General features: G+C 42.2%; 2 protein-coding genes and 2 pseudogenes across 2 annotated transcripts; 1 reads left to right on the plus strand and 3 right to left on the minus strand.

Moving 5' to 3' along the window:
• Window positions 1-779: 779 nt before the first annotated feature.
• On the minus strand, window positions 780-4,118 carry LOC137719480 (putative receptor-like protein kinase At3g47110; annotated as a pseudogene).
• Window positions 4,119-6,398: 2,280 nt separating this feature from the next.
• Window positions 6,399-8,632, minus strand: LOC137720341 (clathrin light chain 2-like). Its single transcript, XM_068459397.1, has 3 exons — window positions 8,236-8,632; window positions 7,652-7,805; window positions 6,399-7,012 (listed from the first exon to the last, which is right to left on the minus strand). Exons 1-3 carry the CDS (start codon window positions 8,592-8,594, stop codon window positions 6,662-6,664), a joined length of 864 nt encoding a protein of 287 aa, XP_068315498.1. The 5' UTR covers window positions 8,595-8,632; the 3' UTR covers window positions 6,399-6,661.
• A 291-nt stretch (window positions 8,633-8,923) lies between these two features.
• LOC137719449 (putative receptor-like protein kinase At3g47110) lies at window positions 8,924-11,509 on the plus strand (annotated as a pseudogene).
• A 4,858-nt stretch (window positions 11,510-16,367) lies between these two features.
• Window positions 16,368-19,110, minus strand: LOC137721223 (uncharacterized). Its single transcript, XM_068460322.1, has 2 exons — window positions 19,017-19,110; window positions 16,368-16,807 (listed from the first exon to the last, which is right to left on the minus strand). The coding sequence occupies exons 1-2, from the start codon at window positions 19,108-19,110 to the stop codon at window positions 16,368-16,370; spliced, it is 534 nt and encodes a 177-aa protein (XP_068316423.1).
• Window positions 19,111-20,183: the final 1,073 nt, after the last annotated feature.

A 20,183-nucleotide genomic window follows, 5' to 3' on the forward strand; every position in this document is an offset into this window, starting at 1 on the left:
GATCATCTGATCCTGTTGCACCCACGTTGTGTACGCAGGATTCACGGTTGTCAAACCAGCAACATGTTTTGGGGGACACACCAAGGTGCCATCAACATACCCCATCAAGTCCCGGCTTTTTAAAATAGGGAGAATTTGAGCCAACCACAGTGGGTAGTTGGTTCTATCAAGTTTGATATTGACGATAATGGAAAAAGGTTGAAAGGTGGTGGTTTGGGGGTTAGGGTTGATAGCAGGGACATTGTTTCCAGCCATGGAAGCGATGATGAACAGAATAATAGGTTGATCTTTGTCGTTAGACAAAAAAGGCTCTAGATACCATAAAAGGTTTTTCTGATATGAATTATAACTTCAAAATCTTATATTATCCACAGGCCTTACGGGAAGGCTTTTATATATACATCACAACAACACTTTACAGATTAAACTATAAGTTGCAGTCTGCACACCCATACCGCAGCACTATCTATACACCTTTACATATTAAACTAACAGCACACACACACATGCATTAAACTGTAAGTGACAGTCTGCAATCTGCACACCCATGCCGCAGCACCATTTATACATCTTTACATATTAAACTAACAGTAGCCAAGCACGCATGGGAAGACAGCACACATGCACATGCACATACAGCTTGTTGCCGACTAGGATTCTGCACTGCATGTGGAACATCAAAGCATGGAGGATTCTGCACTGCATGTGGAACATCAAAGCATGGAGTGGAGACTTGGGGAACATCAAAGCATGGAGTGGAGACTTGGGTTAACAAAATTATGGCTCTTTATAATTAGGTAACTAGAAATCACTATTGTTCAGTACGCAGAAGCAGGAAAGCTGCTGGTGATAAAATTATGCAAGGTCTGTGTAACTACATAAATCCATGACTCAAACAAACTCAAACACCGCGCGGTCATGGACGCTCTCTCGGCATTCTGGTTCCAACGAGTACATCCTTTGTTCGACATAATTCAGCTACAACATTGTTCGCGTCCATTCGCTCTCTCGGCATTGCTGCAGAACAAGCAACTCCAATTCTTGCAAGGGAAATCAAGCACTCGTCAGCTCTTTGTCTTTGATCGTCTTGGCCCAGATAGCCCCTGTTGTCCGTGGCAGTGGTAATTCCACTTTCTTCTGTGTGAAGGAGCCGGGGATCGCATATTTCTTTCACACGTTCGGGCAGAGCCGTCAAGACAAAGTTGTGCAGGTCCAGACCATCTTTAAACATGTCATCAGTCGGCCTCTTGCCTGTTAACATCTCCAGTAACAGGATTCCGAAGCTATACACGTCGCCATAGGTTGACACTGCAGTTCCACTGCCGTACTCTATAATTTAATGCAGAAAAACATAGTTATGTCTTGACTGTGACTTCATAAAATTAAAGCTAAGAAGAAAGATATCAGGAAAATTTACCTGGGGCAGTGTAGCCTATGGTGCCTTTTATTGCATTGGAAGAGCCTTCTTGTGCAGGAAATGGACGAGAAGCGTCTGGGAGGAACCTTGCCAAACCAAAATCACCAACACATCCAGTCATGTCACCATCCAAGAGAATGTTGCTCGGCTTTAAATCGCAATGAACTATTGGCATGTCAGAGCCGTTGTGCAAATAATCCAGAGCACTTGCTATGTTGATTGCAATGTTTACTCTCTGAATAAGATCCAAATTTTTCTGCAGATTGGTTGGATTGCCGCCCTGTTGAGCTGAATTATGCAGCCATTCTTCGAGGCTTCCGTTTACCATGAAATCATAAACCAAAGCTTTGAAGTCATTCCCTTGAAATTGATGCTTGAACAGGCAGTCAGTAGCTTGACAAGATTTCGGTGCCTAACGGTTCTCAGAGCTTCACATTCAGCAATGAAACTTTTGGAGGCTCTTGAAGTTTGAAGATTGAGTACTTTCACTGCAACAACTCTTCCTTCATGCTGATCGAGTATTCCCTTATATACGGACCCAAAACTACCAGCACCAATCAAATTGGCTGCGGAGAACCCATCAGTTGCTTTAAGGAGATCTCCGTAGGACAATTTCAGAAGTGAAACCCCCAACGATGATCCTGATGTTGACTTCAGTGGTCTTGCTTTTCTTGATCGGTAAAGAATCACAAACAAAATCGCTAAACTCAATCCAACAATCCTACAAACAACTGAGATAATTATTTTCAGCCTAGAAGATAAACCTTGCTTAGATTGCTTGGATGCGCATTTGGGCAATCTTAAAGAAGGTATACCTCCACAAATCCGTGAGTTTCCTATGACAGAAAGCGCACTTGTGTTCTCAAAAACTCCTTCCATTGGTAATGCACCTTCAAAATCATTAAACAAGAGGTTCAAATTCAGCAAGACGCGAAAACTCTCCAAATAGTTGGGAATTCTGCCAGACAAGTTGTTGCGAGATATGTCGAAATTCTCAATCCCTGTCAAAGAGCTCAAGGATTCAGGTATGGTCCCCTGCAATGAGTTTCCACTCAGATACAGAGTTGTCAAACTTGTACAACTCCCTAAGCTTCGTGGAATCTCACCAGATAACCTGTTGTCAGAAACAATCAAGGAATCAAGATGCACCAAGTTACCTACTTCTGTGGGGATGGATCCAATAAGTTGGTTACCGGATAGATTCAAACCTTGTGACAGCGATGACAAACCAATAACTTGTTTTGGAATTGAACCGCTAAGATTGTTTTCTGAAAGAACCAGAAGTAGCAGTTTCCCGCATTCTCCAAGACTTCGCGGTATGTTGCCTTGTAACTTGTTTGACATGAGAACCAATATGGTTAATGAACTTAGATTTCCTAGAGAAGATGGGATGGTACCTGACAGTTCATTCGAATTTAGATACAAAGCATTCAACTTATTCAGTCTTCCTATTGAACTTGGTATAGTTCCTGTCAATAGGTTTGCATCAAAGGCTAGTACCTCCAAGTTGAAGAGATTTCCAACACTGACAGGAATGTTTCCGCGCATCCAATTCCTTCCGAATATCATTTGCTTGACCATTGTCGAGAGATTTCCGAGAGACTCAGGTAGCACTCCTCCAAAATTATTGTCACTGATTGATAAAATTTGTAGATTTGTACAATTAACTAGAGAAGAGAGGAAATCCAAGTCACCTTCCTGGTTATATCCAAGACTGTTATTTGAGATTCCTAACCAGACCAAATTCGACATGTCTGCCAGACTAGGCACTTTGCCTGTAAACTTGTTGTCTAAGATCACAAATCGCATAAGGTTTGAGGCATTGGCGACTGAAACTGGTATCGGTCCACTGAATTGGTTCATATGGCAATAAAACTTTTTGATGTTTGGAAATATAGTGTGGCCCAAGCTAGGAGGAAGGGTTCCGCGAAGTTGGTTTATAAGCACGGAAAAATATGTGATCGAAGAGAGGTTGTATATTGAAGGAGGTATGGTACCATTCAAATAATTTGTACCCAACACAAAATATGCTAAGTTCTTCAACTGGCCAATGCTATTTGGAATACCTCCATGCAGATTATTGTGATCCAGATAAAGCTTCTCAAGAGAAGAAAGATTTCCGAAAGAAGGCGGGATTTGCCCACTAAAATTGTTGTTTCCTAAATCAAGTACCCGAAGCTTGGACAATGAGGCAATTTCAGTCGGAAGTTTGCCACTAAGATTGTTTCCATATAAGAGAAGGTATTGGAGGTTGGAGCAACGTAATATGTTGGATGGAATAGCGCCGTTGAAGGAGTTGTTGTGAAGGCGTATTTGTTGCAAGCGGAACAAACGAATCAATTTCTGAAGGAATGGTGTGGCCGAAGCTATTGTTTTCGAGGCGCAGTGTCCTGAGGAAGCTCAAGTTTCCAATGTGGGGGGACAGCTGACCTTCCAGCGCGGATGATCGGAGGTCCAGCACCGTGACTCTATGGTGCCTTCGCCCGCAAGTAATGCCTCGCCACTCGCAGAAGTCGAGGGATTCATTCCAGGAGCTAAGGATGCCTCGTGTATCGTTCACGATTTCAGCTTTAAAGGCAAGCAACGATAGCCTATCCGCCTCATTTCCTGGTAGACAGGACGAGGAGGTGGAGGTGGAGCTAAAGAGAAAGAGTTGCACGAATATAAACCACATGCTAATATGGATACTTGAGAACTCCATTAAAACTCAAATTTTGAAGCAGAGCCAGAGTTATCCGTAAAAGAAAAAGGAGAAGAAAAACCTGCAACCAACAATTATAACATGTAAGTTGTAACTAACGAGTACAGAAAATTCATACAAAACTGCTTTTTTTTTTTTTTTTTTTTTGGTCCAAAGTCAAACAAAACTGCTTAATGTTTGAATTTACTTATGGGGATAATCTAGATTATTAATTTAATTACATTAGATTACTTGTCTAATTTCTCTTTAATTTGACTCTATTGTCTGCTCTAATTTGGAAGTGTGTCGAAGATATGATTAGGTATGATTAAGACATAACTAGCAACAACGTTGCTTGTGTCCTGTTCCTTTCTTGACCTGATGCATGCTCCAAACAGGAATCCGTCAAAATACGCTATATGTGACATTCCATTAAAATATGAGTGTCCGGGCCAACACAAAATTATTATGCAAGACTTTAATTCCCGAAATGAGATTTACTTTCCTAGCAGACTCTTGTAGATGTATCGTTTTTTAAGCCTAACATATGACTAATATTTTTTTCAAAGCAATATGACTAACATTTATCCAATAGCATGATAGCACATAGACGGTTGTGTGTTGAACCCGAGAAATCATATAAACTATTATCTATTCATTAACATGATACCACGTAGACGGCTGTATGTGAGACCCCGAGAGATCATTTAAACTATTACGATGAATCCTAACGGTCTTGAAGCCTTGAAGGTTCGTCTGTCCAGAAGTTCAACGCCATTGCAGAATATCATGTTTGAAAGTAGGTGGATGCAAATTGTATATGTGATTTGAATGATTATTTCAACCACTAGGTGTCTAGAATATTAACTTATATGTAATTTCAGAACAGTTTATTTCACGAGTTTAGTTTTCATCCTTGAACTTTACTAATAGTTTCTTCTGTCCTCGAACTATGTCATTTGTTGTACTAGTAGTCCTTTTTGCTAATTCCATCAACTTTTCCGTTAAGATGAGAGATAAAATAGAAATTTCATTCAAAAAATAGGGCATAAGCTCTTATGTATGTGTAAACATGATAAATGAATTATAACTATTTTCAAATAGTTCGGGATCGGAGAGAATTTCTAAAATGTAAGGTCAATATATCTATATGTATTAGGAAATATATGAAAGGGATGTAATTATTTTAGTTTGGATCTAAGAAATTTGATGAAGTATCCCTAAAGGTTCACATCATAACTGGTTGAAAAATTAGAAGACGAATTTTTCAAAAAGAAAGACTTAGCTTCTCAAGGATTGAGGATGAATTCCTCCTTAAAATAACCTCGTGACATATTCACAAACTTTTATGCTTATAATTGAACTCTTTAAGAATTGGCTAAATTGTCACATCCCGGTCTAGGACGGATCACTTCCCGGGCCCGCTCCACCACCGTAGCACGATATTATCTGCTTTGGGCTTACCATTCCCTCACGGTTTTGTTTTTGGGAACTCACGAGCAACTTCCCAGTGGGTTACCCATCATGGGATTGCTCTAGCCCCCTTCTCACTTAACTTTGGAGTTCCTACGAAACTCGAAGCCAATGAGCTCCCAAAAGGCCTCGTGCTAGGTAGAGATGGGAGTATACATATAAGGATCACTTCCCTGGACGATGTGGGATGTCACAATCCACCCCCCTTAGGGGCCTGACGTCCTCGTCGGCACACCACGGCCAGGGTTAGGCTCTGATACCAAATTGTCACATCCCGACCCAGGACGGATCACTTCCCGGGCCCGCTCCACCATTATAGCACGATATTGTCTGCTTTGGGCTTACCATTCCCTCACCATTTTGTTTTTGGGAACTCACGAGCAACTTCCCAGTGGATCACCTATCATGGGATTGCTCTAGCCCCCTTCTCGCTTAACTTCGGAGTTCCTACGAAATCCGAAGCCAATGAGCTCCCAAAAGGCCTCGTGCTAGGTAGAGATGGGAGTATACATATAAGAATCACTTCCCTGAACGATGTGGGATGTCACATAAATGGCCTTAGTTTTAATTCTTTTTTTTTTTTTTTTTGGCTGAGAATTACATAGTGATTTATAAGAAACAGTTCCGATCATATACACAAAATTTTGTAAATAAACTACCATGTACTTTGAGGAGGAAATCCTTAACCTTAAGGAGAAGTGTTTTTTAATTTAATTATATATATATATATAAATTAGATTTTTTTTGGTATGAAAATACCACCTCTTAAATCTGATGAATAAAAAGACAGATTTGACAGAAAGAGCAATCATGCAACGCAGAGTTAAGTTGGAGGGCAGAAAAAACTAATATGGTACTAAACATGGGCTAAAGTTGAGAGACTTTTGACACCATGCACCCAAAAAACATTATAATAAAATCTGGAGGGGTCCTAGTTCCCTTCTGACTCGCATTTGTACACATGAAACACAAAATTTAAGAACGGGATAAGCCCTCAGGAAATTGTTCGACTAAACAAGAAAAACTCCACAGCCTTGTAATGGAAGTACTTAGTTTCTACGAAATAAGCCTAACAAACAACGCCAGGCAAATTATGAAGAAGCAACTACAGCCTCGGGGGTAGCTGCGGCAATTGCTGCCTTGGGAGGAGCAGAAGTACTCGGTTTTGCATCCTTGGCGGGAGCTGGGGCCGGTGGTGATGGCTTAAGGTGGGGAGGGGTATTGTGCTTCAACTTTAAAAGTATCTGCCTCATCCTTGAAAGCTCGGTTGGCTTTCCGGGCTTTGGTCCTTGGACAACGAGAATGGATGGCTTCTTTTCCTGATCCTTCTTCCCTCTCTTCTTCTCTATAGCCGGCACCTCATTGGGAATGAGGTCAGCAATTGCCTTCCAGTAGTTCTTGTCTACCTCAGCATGAAACTTCTCTTGATTAGCCAGGAACAGCTGAGAAACGCCAAACATACAAGTTCAAAACATATGTTAGGAATGCATATTAACTCCCTGCGTCTTCATACCTTAGACGCCAGAGAAATTGATATGGATATTAAAGGCGAAGAAAAGCAAAATGGTATGACAAAGTTCAATTCCAAAATGTTTAGCCAAAAAAATACTAGATTTCAGAAATCATTAACCCGACCAAACATCCAGTATTAGTAATATTTGCTTTACAATGAAGCTTAACGGGGAAACGTTGCAGTTGTGATTTATGTAGCAAATCCTAAACAGTTGTGACCATCACATAATTGAATTCAGATACGTTCAGTCTGAGTAGAGGGAGGGTATAAAAGTTATGATCTTGCAGTAAAATTTATGAAAAACCAAGTCGAGTGGAGTGGGGAGCTATGTGTCAACAATTTGTGGCTCGTCTTCGACACCAATTTCGATCAATTATTCAACGAATCAGCAATTCAAGAACGAATGAAATAAATACACTATCAGTATCAGCTCAAAGGATCTTAATATGCATGCCAAACTTAAAATTAAGGTACTGAGGTTGGACATCCACATTATTACTCAGAAGATCTTATTAAAAACAAAAAATAGCGCTAATCATATTTTTCAGAAAATTTAATTTGATCTAACCTTCTCCCTTTCCCTGTTAGCAGCCTTGTTGTTTTCAGTAGTGATCTTCCTCTTCTGGTAGAATCCCACCTTGAATTCATCTGCTTCCTCGATTATCTGAACCAACAACTCCTTTTCCCGCCTTTCCTTCTCCTCGAGCTGAATTGCATTCTGCCTGAATGTCACAAGAGTTTGGATTACGATAACTCCCTTACAACCTCACAGAATTCAACCATTTATTTTTCCACCACCTTCTATGCAAACATAAAACCATTTTCTGATAGTCAATAACTACACATTGACAACAATCACGAATCTTTTCCGCTTCGAATTGAGCCCCACATTCTTATACAAACAATCGGCATGTTAAATTCATAAAGATTTCAACAAGTCTATATTTTTTTGTTTTTGATAAACATTCAATTTAACTAGTTGATATCAGAAATATAATCACTGCTCACTAGGCATGCAATTTTTGGAGCAACAGAAAGATCAAACCAAATCAAAACCAAGAACTTTCAACCGAATTGCACAAAAGAGTCAAAATTTAATTCCTATATAGAACTATTTATTCAATCGCAAACAATCGAAATTCGAAACCCTACCTCCTCCATTCTCTGAGAGCGAAGCCCTCCTCAGGCAGCATCTCCGACGGAGGCGGCAAAATGGGATCGTCGGACCCGCCAAAACCTCCATCAAAGCCCTGTCCATTCGATTCGGCGTAGATCGAAGGAGGAGAGAAGGCCTCCGACGCAGGCTGAGTGGCGAAAGCATCGCCTACGGCGGAGCCGTGGAAGATTGGGGAATCGGTGGCGGAGTCCTTGAGCGACTCGGTGTCGACGAAGGAGTCGAATCGCTGGGAGGGGAGTCGGGGGTCATAACCCAGGTAACCGTCGTCGTCGAACGGGCGAGTTGACACGGTGGTCGGGACGGAGTCGTCTTCGGGCTGAGCGAACGAGGCCATGATCGAGTCAAATGTACTGACACGCAAGAAACTGCCGAGCGAAATGCTTGCGGAGGCAAAAACTACGCAGGAGAAATATCCGCGGGCTTTGAGTTGGGCTTAGGCCGGCCCATTGGGCTTCCATTAGTCCAGCCCAATACAATGTTGCCCAAGAAATAACCGAAGATCTCTCTTTGGAACATACATAATCAGTTTACCGTTGTCCTTTCTTTGACTGGTCCTTGCGCCATTTGGCCTGAAAATCCAGAGAGAACAAAACAGCCGGCTTACACAGGCAGTTCTTGTCACTTGACCTCGATCACTTTGTGGTCACATTTATTTGGGTTGATCTTTATTTTCCTTGTTTTTTTTATATCTAAATTTCTAATTAATCGAGATCAGTCTTGTGCCATTTGGCCTTAAAATCCAAACATATAGAACAAAACTGCCGGCTTACACAGACAGTTCTTGTCACTGAAACCCCGACACCAACCGAATAATATAAAAAACAAGGGGGAACAGAACCAATTACAACCCAACTAAATAGGAAGAACTAAGGCTAGATTTTTTGCAAGTTTTTTTTCTTGTAAAAACTCAGCCTCTCTGCTTCACAACTCGAGCTTTATTTCGCAGCGCGTACACATGGGGCTCTTGGGTATCATTATTAGCATCTGTTCTATTATCATGCAACTGTTTTTCCTGATGGTCACTTCATCCTCGTTACGTCTAGGAGGGAATGAGACGGATAGACGGTCCTTGCTTGCATTTAAAGCTGAAATCGTGAACGACCCACTGGGCATTCTTAGCTCCTGGAATGAATCCCTCCACTTCTGTCAGTGGCAAGGCATTGCTTGTGGCCGCAGACACCAGAGAGTCACCGTGCTGGACCTTGAATCAAGCCGGCTGAATGGTCAGCTACCTCCCCACATTGGAAACTTGAGCTTTCTCAGAATTTTAAACCTCCAAAACAACAACTTCAACAACACCATCCCTCAAGAAGTTGGTCGTTTGTTCCGTCTGCAACAACTACGCCTTGGTAACAACTCCTTCAGTGGTGATATTCCATTCAACATATCACGTTGCTCTAACCTCCAAGTACTTCACATAGCTGGAAACCATCTTAGGAGCAAACTTCCAATTGAAATTGGCTCCTTGTCCAAGCTTCAGGTACTTGCTTTAAGCAAAAACAATTTAAGTGGGGCAATCCCACCTTCTTTTGGAAATCTTTCTTCTCTCCAGGTGTTATCTGTGGAAGAAAATAATCTGCATGGAGATATTCCAAATAGCCTTGGCCAGTTGAAAAGACTAACATATCTTTCAGTGGGTGCAAATTATTTGAATGGTACCATCCCTCCCTCGATTTACAACCTCTCATCAATTACAACCATTTCTGTGCTTCTAAACGAACTGCATGGAACTCTTCCCTCTGGGTTGGGCCAAACTATATTTCCAAACCTCGAAATCTTTTATTTCTGGGGCAACCAATTCAGTGGACCGATACCAACTTCAATCTCCAATGCCTCAAACCTTTCACTGTTTTCTATCTCATTCAATGAGTTTACTGGAAGAGTGCCTAATCTGGCAAGGATGTCCAATCTGTTCCGGGTAGAAATGGATGCTAACAATCTTGGAAATAATGAGGAAGGTGACTTGGACTTCCTTTCTTCTCTGGTTAATTGCACCAACTTAGAGCGTTTGGATATCCGTGGCAATAATTTTCGAGGAGTGCTACCTGAATCTCTCAGCAACCTCTCAACAAAGCTCGAGGTAATGAGCTTGGGAGGGAATCAGATATGCGGAAGCATTCCTGTAGGAATTGGAAATCTCATCAACTTGGGGATACTAGGCTTTGAGGTAAACCAATTGAGGGGCCCTATATGAATTCATGGTGAATGGAAATCTTGAAGAGTGGCTGCATTTTTCAGCTCATAGGCTACCTGGGGCCCCCATCGTGCAGGGCCATTTGAACCTTATTCAGAGGGTAAACATTGCCATCGACGTGGCTAATGCTCTAAATTATTTGCACAACCACTCTCACGTTCCAATAATTCATTGTGATTTGAAACCCAGCAACGTTCTCTTGGAAGGCGACATGACTGCTCGTGTTGCTGATTTTGGTTTAGCAAGGTACCTCCCAGATGCTTCATGTTCACTTCCTTCGCACAGAAGCACTGCAAATGTCATTAACGGTTCCATAGGCTATATTGCCCCCGGTAAGTTGGATTGTTGTTTCAACCTCTTTCTAACATGTACAAGAGAACAATTCTCTTTTTATTTCAATTTTTAACTGTATCTTCTGTACGGAAACCTGTAGAGTATGGAATGGGAAACGAGGTTTCAACATATGGCGATGTGTATAGCTACGGAATCCTGTTGTTGGAGATGCTTACTGGAAAGAGGCCTACAGATGAAATGTTCAAAGATGGTCTGAACCTGCACAAGTTCGTTCAGATAGCTTTGCCTGAACTTGTAGAAGAAATATGTGATCCGGTGCTTCTTCAAAAAAAAGAAAGCAGCACTCGTAGTAATGGCTCAAGCAATAGGAATCAGGTCCAAGATGATCAAAGGCAAAGAGTTAGGAAGTGCTTGGTTATCATGGCCAGGATAGGAGTTGCTTGTTCTGCAGATTTGCCGAGAGAGCGGATGGATATTGGACATGTTGTAGACGGACTATGCCTAGCAAGGGATGTACTAACTGGAACCTGGATTCCTAGAAATCATATGATCACGGCCTAAGCAGCATGCAATCCAACTGAGTTTGTTCGAGCACTGAATCAAGGATTCGGGCCTATTTAATAAGCTTTCTAGACTCTGAGTTACCTTTGCAGAATTGCAGACATGAACAATATTGTAAGCATCAAATAAAATCAGAAACAAAAAGTAACAATTATAACCTCAAAATTGAACTTCTTAGTTGCATTTTTTGTTTCTTTATTTCTTTCCAACATGCATCATCACTTTCTCCTTTTTCTTTTCTTCGACCGCCAGTCAACAGCGACAGCAACAGACCGTGTTTATAGTCATATTCTCGGCTGTTTGCTGCATAATCATTCTGCCCTTCAGTCATGGTGTGAAGAATTCAACTGATTGTCTGGCAACCCGGAACCCTTGGTCATGATGTTTAACAAAGAATTGTACTTCCTGCCAACTCATAACCTGCATTTTGTAATTTAATCACCAGAATTCCTGCATCGCCGTGTGAGGAGGAGGAAAGGTAATTGTTGAAGTAGAGTTCAGCCAAAAGCTACGTTTTGCATTGTGTATACCTTTCCAATGAAAAGGGTTCAGCTCAACCAACATGTAACATTTTCCTCACAACAATTAACACTAGAAGAGTTATGTGCCAGGCCGAAAGGTCCTGTACCATTTCATGGGTCCAGATTCTCCCCGAATCTCTCTCTCCGGATTCTTTCCAAAACTGTAATCCTGCCTGTTAATGCAGATCATGCGGCCAACAATCAATCTTAATGATTAGAGTTTTGTTAAGAATCTGGAGGCCCTACTGTTCCCGCCGAATAATTTTCATTCAAATTATAATTAATATTCTAACAGATTATGATATCTAAAAATTAGTACGAGTCATGAAGGCAGCGACAATGAGACCCACGACATTTCCAAAGTCTTTGAGTAACCATTTTGGACTCTAGAGTTTACTCCTGTCTGCTCTTCAACTTTCAAAGTCTTTGCGTCAACCTACAATGTCTTTCATCAAGACCTACATTTGCTGCAATTAATGTTTTGTTTCTGTTCATGTATATGTACTTCTGCTTCAAAACTTAAGCTTTCATTTGCGGCCTCCTTGATGGAGTTCCCATCCTCCTTAGTACTAGGTTTATTTTCATACGACTCTTTCCCTTTCCCTCTGCCCCCTGCTCACGTCTAGGAGGAGATGAAGTGGATAGGCTGTCCTTGCTTGCCTCTAAAGCTGAAATTGTGATTGATCGCATGGCCGTCCTTAGCTCCTGGAATGCATCCCTCCACTTCTGTCAGTGGCCAGGCCTTACTTGCGGCGACAGACACGAGAGTTACGCTGCTCAACCTACAATCAAGCCGATTGGAAGGCTCTGTCCTCCCACATTGGAAACTTGAGCTTTCTGAGGCTTTAACCTCCAAAACAATAACTTCAGCCACACCATCTCTCCAGAAATTGGTCGTTTGTTCCAGCTGCAACAACTACGCCTTGTAAACAACTCTGTCAGTGGTCATTTTGGAGGTGTTTTACCCAACTCTGTAGCCAATCTTTCAACCCAACTCACTAAACTCTACCTCGGAGTCAATCAAATATCTGGAAATATTCCTGCAGCATTAGAAAACCTCAACAATTCGATAGTCTTAGGCATGCAGGCTAACCTGTTCATCGGCATCATTCCTACTTTTTTCGGGAAGTTCCGACAGCTGCAAATACTGGCTTTAGATGGAAATAGATTATCAGGACAGATACCTTCTTCCATAGGAAACCTCACTCAAATGTTTCAACTCTACTTATCAGAAAATAAATTAGAAGGAAGCATTCCCCCGAGCATCGGAAACTGCATAAATTTGCAGTATATGGACATCTCAGACAATAGCCTTAGTGGAGATATACCACCACAGTTTATTGGTTTTTCCTCCTTATCTGTCCTTGCTCAATTCATCACATAATTCACTGACTGAGAGTCTGCCTGTGAGAGTGAGTAAGCTAAAGAATGTCAATGCGCTCGACGTCTCTGGAAACAATCTAACTGGAGAAATTCCAAAAAGTATTGGAGACTGTCTGAGCCTTGAGTTTCTTTACCAGCAAGGAAATCTCTTTCAAGGAATCATACAGAGACTTCCAGTTTCTCTAAACAACTTATCAGGACAGATTCCAAAAGATCTACAGAGACTTCCAGTTTCTCTTTCGAACATACATGATCAGTTTACCGTTGTCGTCGAACGGGCGAGTTGACACGGTGGTCGGGACTGAGTCAGGTTCGGGCTTTGTGAACGAGGCCATGATCGAGTCAAACGTACTAACACGCAACAAGCGTCTCTCTCACTGTCTCTGTCCGTGGCTCTTAACTGCTGAGCGCAAAAACTACGCGGGAGAAATATCCACGGGCTTTGAGTTGGGCTTAGGCCGGCCCATTGAGCTTTCATTAGTTCAGCCCAATACTTGTTGCCCAAGAAATAACCGAAGATCTCTCTTTCGAACATACATGATCAGTTTACCGTTGCCTTTTCTTTGACCTCCAGGCCGGTTGAGAGCAAGTTATGCCGGATCCCGCATGACTAGTCTTTGCGCCATTTGGCCTGAAAATCCAGAGAGAACAAAACAGCCGGCTTACACGGGCGGTTCTTGTCACCGGGACCCCGAAAATAACCGAATATAATTAAAAGCAAGGGGTAACCAGACCAAGTACAACCCAAATAAGTAGGAAGAACTAAGGCTACATTTTCTGCAAGTTTCTCAGCCTCTGGTAACTCGAGCTTTATTCTGATATGCGCGCATACATGGGGTTCTCGGGTATCAGTATTAGCATTTGATCTATTCCCATGCAGCTGTTTCTCCTGATGGTCACTTCATCCTCCTTACGTCTAGGAGGGAATGAGGCTAGATTTTTGTATGTTTAATGTTCTTATTAAAATATGTAATTTTTCGTATTTGCATTACCGCAAGTAAAGTCCTGCATCCATGACTGAGTCCAACAAAACTAATAACAATCTTAAGTTTTCTTAGGTTTTGAAGTCGTTTCTAGAATTTTTTTCTTCTAGTGCTATCGGAAGATTGGGAGCGATTTCAGAGGGCTAGTTTAGTCTCCAACGTGTGGGCCCTGACATATGCAGATTTGTCTGTAAGAAATATGATTAAAAACTAGCACAAGAGCGTTTGATTTTCGTTTCAAGACGAAGGGCTGTGATAATTTGAACCAGGACGCCTAGTGCGCGTATGATCACAGCCTAAATAGCACCTAGTACAAAGTATAATTAGCTTTGTTGGAAGACTTAAGTAACTAGAATAATATTAAGTGTAGAAATATGACTCCTTGACTCCTTGAAGCCCGATAGAGTGTGTAACAACCCGTCCCGGGATTTACGGAAGAAAAAAAATATTTTTGTATTTTCACTAAATTTGGGGATACTTTCCTTTTTAAAATTGTTTTTGAGTCTTAATTGGTGAGCCCAAGGGGCCCACCCCTTGTTTTGTCCCCCGGTTCCCTTTCCCTTTTCTTTTTTTTTTTCTTCTGAAAAGTCTCTCTCTCCTCTCCTTCACTCTCTCTTCTCTACCCGTACTCTCTGTTAACTACATTGTAATGTTTGGAAATTGAAAGAAAATCAAGAAGGAAGATGAAAAGAAGACAGAGAGTTTTACAGAGAGATAGATTTAGAGAGAGAAATATACTTTTGTATTGATTGATAGAATGAAGGTTACACAACTGTTTTTATAAGGGAGAGCCTAACTACTCTAACCAACTTACTAACTGTATTGCTAACTTGTATACTTAATACTCCCCCTCAATCTCAACTGGGGAAACTCAGTTTGAGATTGGAAGAACATCTACAATCACTGAACACAATGTTGAACCATCACAACTTTAGTAGTATCAATGCTTAGTACACGCTTTCCAAACCCAACCACCAAAACCTCTTGTTTATGACAGTGCCAACAAACCCGTGGATGAACAGCGTCCCCCTCTCCACTAGCACTAGCCAAAAGTCATGTCTGTGACCCTCTGTGTAGGAGCTCAAAACAAAGATCTCAAAGCAGTGTGTATATTCAACACCCGAATGTTGCCCTGCTACAATCCATAGCATATATTTCAATCGAAGAACAGCCTCTTAGAAAATTGTAACACACCCTCAGGCCGGTTATAACAACTTCTTGCGGGATTACCCTTCGTGGGATTTACCGTCAACAACTTCATTTAACATTGGCTTCGGCCTTTAAACAGAAAAATAACAAACTATAGTGTGGCATCGGCCTTAACTATAGCACCACGGGATCGCCCTTTGTGGATTTAACCAAAATACAACTACTCTTAACAGTGGCATCGGCCTTCACAATTTCAACAACAGAAAATCAACATCTATGTAGGATTACCCTTCGTGGGATTTACCTACTTACATCACGGAATTACCCTTCGTGGGATTTACCGTTTACAACTTCATCAAACTTCATCGTATAACCGGACTTACTGTAGATTCATGCTAACAATTGAGTTGGTTAGACTCGACATTATAGGCTGTAATAAGAAAAATACTGCACCACTCCTCAGTTAGCTGCTGAACAATCTTCTTAGACATTACATTTCTGAATTTGGACACAAACCATAATCGGAACAACCACAAAATTGGACATACCAGAATGCAAGAATTCACACGCATTGAGCATACCAGACTTGTAACTAGATGCTATTGCCCAACAACTGAGGTTGCGAAGAGGGCATTGAAAGCTGGACTCCAGACTTCCCAAATCAAGGTTTATGGCCTCCCTGTGCGGCCTAACTTTGTCAAGCCCGTGCGACCAAAGGCTGAACTTCGGAGAGAACTAGGAATGGAGGAGGACCAACCAGACTACCAGAAATTGAACCAAAACCAAATCTTTAAGCCTCCACAATTAACAATTCTTCAAGAAACCGACGAGCAAACTAGTTGACGATGACAATCGGCCTTGGAATTCATCAAACATAAAGAAATTCTCACTGAGACAAATCAACAAACAGGTAGAATGCACATACCTTTACTTTACTGAAACCCCATAATTCTAGAACCAAGAAACTCCACCAAGAACCAATCAACTACAAATCAAGCGACGGAAGAACGGGAATTCCAAACTCATCTCGTAAGCGCAGCGAACAACACTCCGACTGACAAGCCAGCAATGCACAAGAACGAAACGCCGCGAACACGAACGAAGAACACATTCAAATTCTTAGCAACCTGAAGGGTGAGAGTCAGAATCTGCAGCCTGCCTTGCTCCTCCATCTTCTTAAAGAAGTAGATTGGCTTCAAACTCTGCCTCAACATGAACGCCAGCGTAAAGGGCAACCCGAAAGCCAAAATGCTTTGAACTGAAACCTCCGGCATTGGGGTCGATTTAGTGATGTATGAAATCCAAGCTCCGACGCCGAGTTGGGCCAAACCCAGAAGAGCCAATACCCTGCTCAGACTACACATGTTTTTCGCCATCGATTCGAGAACTTCTCTGGTCTCATTGGCCAAAGTCGAAGGGTCTCGCTCCACAGTCGGTCCTTCGATTTCTTGGTGCTTGAAGGCTTTTCAGATTCTGGATCCGGTGACGGTGAACTAGAAGTTCTCGCCGATATCGTTGGCCACACCCAGCATGGTGAGCTGCTTCTGGTTGAAACCCAGAACCGACTTCAGGAAAATCTTTCTTCAGCAACCTAATTTGCTCGAGCTCGAAGCCCCAGTCAAAATTTGCAGTGAAACCAGATGAAATCAAAGAAAAAAAAAAAAAAAAAAAAAAAAAAAAACCTATGCGAAATCTCAGAGAAGTTTACATAGAAAGAAAGGAAGAAAGAGCACTTGTATTAGGAATAAGGAAATACGCGGAAACGAAAGAAAGTAATGAAGAAAGATAGTAGAGCAATCGACCACCAAGATCCATGGCGTGAGCCTTGGTGGCTCTGATACCATGTTAACTACATTGTAATGTTTGGAAATTGAAAGAAAATCAAGAAGGAAGATGAAGAGAAGACAGAGAGTTTTACAGAGAGATAGATTTAGAGAGAGAAATATACTTTTGTATTGATTGATAGAATGAAGGTTACACAACTGTTTTTATAAGGGAGAGCCTAACTACTCTAACCAACTTACTAACTGTATTGCTAACTTGTATACTTAATACTCTCCCTCTGTTACTCCCCCTCTCGGTGCTCTTTTCTCCGACAAGAATGCGCACACACACACCCGTGCCCACACCTCATCAACGACGACAACATCACCATCATCACCACGTTAGCTCTCTCTTTCTTTCTTCGTTTCTGTGGAGCACAGAGAAACTCCGACGAGTTCCTCGTCCTTCCGTTTTGGGTAAGCCTCAAAACACTCCAAATGCTTCTCTTTTCATCCTTATAGCTCTTTTCTAACTCTGTGGTTGTGTTTTGGACGTCAAACCATGAAGAAATCACCTCGGAGACATTTCCCCAGTTTTATGGCTAGCACCACACCTTTCGAGGCAATTTCCGGCCAAACCACGGCGAGTTGGCCGGCGTGCAAGGTATCAATCTCTTTGTCTCGCTGAGTATTACAACTTTTCTTTTCTTTTTTTCACCCAATTTCATTAAGTATCGAAGAAGTTATACTCATTTGAATCTTACCCAGTTTCCGGCGGACACCCGTGACTTCCAGGCTGTTTTTCGGCCAACTTCGGCCACGATGACGGGAACCAAGGGTATATTTCGATTCCTTACCTTCGGGGCTTCAATTTGGTATATTGAATGACATGTTTTGGTTGAGTTTTGAGCTCTATCGGAGCTTGGAAATTCTCCGGCCGAAATCCGGCCTTCTCATTCCTTGGAATCCGGTGAACTGCCAAACCCAAGGCCTTTGGGCCTTTCCTGCCAAGCCCAAAACCCTGGGCAGCCCAACCCAACCCTTTTATTATTTATTTTTGTTTTGTTAATTTAAAGGTCTTTGGGTCGTTTCCTCTAGGGCCTTCGGCCCGTTAACCCTAAACCCATTAGACCCAAACCCGGATCCAACCCAAGTCCAAACCCTTTAACTCAATCTGGATCCAAGCCCAGAGCTGTTTGACCTGTTGACTCGGACCCGGTCAACGGTCAGCGTTGATTTTGACTTTGACCTGTCAATGGTCAGCGTTGACCTTGACTTTGACCGGTCAACGGTCAACGTTGACTTTGACCATTGACTTTTTGGGTTTCGTGCGGGACTCCTCTTAGGCTAATTTCAACGTCCTGAACCCGTTTCCGATGTCCGTTTTCCCAAATTCAATCGTTTGAGTAGAGATTAACTAAATGTACCATTTATGTGCTTAGGGGCGTTTATCTGTGGCATTTCCTTCTTCGCTAGATGGCGTGACTTTTCGACGGCGAAGTAATGTGAGTGGACCCCTTCTAAAGATGCATGTTTTGATAGTATAAATGCATACATGAAAAGCATGATTTGATGATTATGTTTTATGGGACGTTTTATGAGATAACATGCTTACTGAGACTAGTTTGAATTATTACTATTTTTCCTATAACCCATGTTCTTATAGAATATCTGATGGATGACGATATGATATTTAGAACATGTTTAGAACACCTCTTTATAGATAGATGATGGATGACTTTATACTATGAAGTTGATTTTCAGTATATGTATGTTAACTGGTTTTGTACTTACCTAGTGGTCCTTTCCGCTACGGGACTTAGGGATAGATCCAGTCCGTCCCTGGCGACGGTTTGGTGTTGGCATAGGGCCTAGTGTGTGTTTCCTCTGGCTATTTAGCACAGGGACGGGAAGCCGGCATGGGGCCTGAAGTGTATTTTCCTCTGACAGTCTGCTCAGAGACGGGGAGCCGGCATGGGGCTTGAAGAGTTATATCGGACATTCACTAATGTTTATTATATATACAAGTTATGATTTAAGATACTGCACGACATGCTAGGTTTCGGAAAACCTATGTTTATCATAATATATGTGTTTCATAAAACTTGGGGGTTAGTACGTTGATAACTGTTTTATTATATATATATATATCAACTTGGTCCACTCATGTTTGTTTTGTGCCCCCTTCAGGACTTAGAATCAAGACATACAATCCCGGCGTCCAGGCATTTCCGCATCGGCATCTTCGAGTCCTCTTGGTGTAGGACCCACTCCTTTGTTTCATTCAATTTTATATTATTTTCTTTTAGTGTTCTAGATTAGGGGTGTGCTTTGAACACGGTCCTTATTTGCATATTCATTATTCTTTTATATTTATAAACCTTATTTACCCCTTGTTTTCAGCATTTGCACTTAATAAATGGCTTTCATCACCCTCGGGTGTCGGCCAACACGTGCCTATCCTGGTATTCGGGGAATATCGGGGTCGGGGAGTGTCAGATTAAATTGTCACATCCCGGCCCGAGCCCCCACCACAACCTGGGCCCGCTTCACCACCGTAGCACGATATTGTCCACTTTGAACCCCGACTACGCCCTCACGGTTTTGTTTCTGGGAACTCACACGAGAACTTCCCGATGGGTCACCCATCCTGAGAATGCTCTCGCGCGCTACTCGCTTAACTTCGGAGTTCCCATGGAACTCGAAGCCAGTGAGCTTCCAAAAGGCCTCGTGCTAGGTAGGGATGAGAATATACATATAAGGATCACTCCCTTGGGCGATGTGGGATGTCACAATCCACCCCCTTTAGGGGCCCGACGTCCTTGTTGGCACACACGCAGCCAGGGTTAGGCTCTGATACCAAATTGTCACATCCCGGCCCGAGCCCCCACCACAACCTAGGCCCGCTTCACCACCGTAGCACGATATTGTCCGCTTTGGGCCCCGACTACACCCTCACGGTTTTGTTTCTGGGAACTCACACGAGAACTTCCCGATGGGTCACCCATCCTGGGAATGCTCTCGCGCGCTACTTGCTTAACTTCGAAGTTCCCATGGAACTCGAAGCCAGTGAGC

The sequence above is a fragment of the Pyrus communis genome, chromosome 16 (genome assembly GCF_963583255.1).
Source record: "Pyrus communis chromosome 16, drPyrComm1.1, whole genome shotgun sequence".
NCBI classification, from domain to species: Eukaryota; Viridiplantae; Streptophyta; class Magnoliopsida; order Rosales; family Rosaceae; genus Pyrus; species Pyrus communis.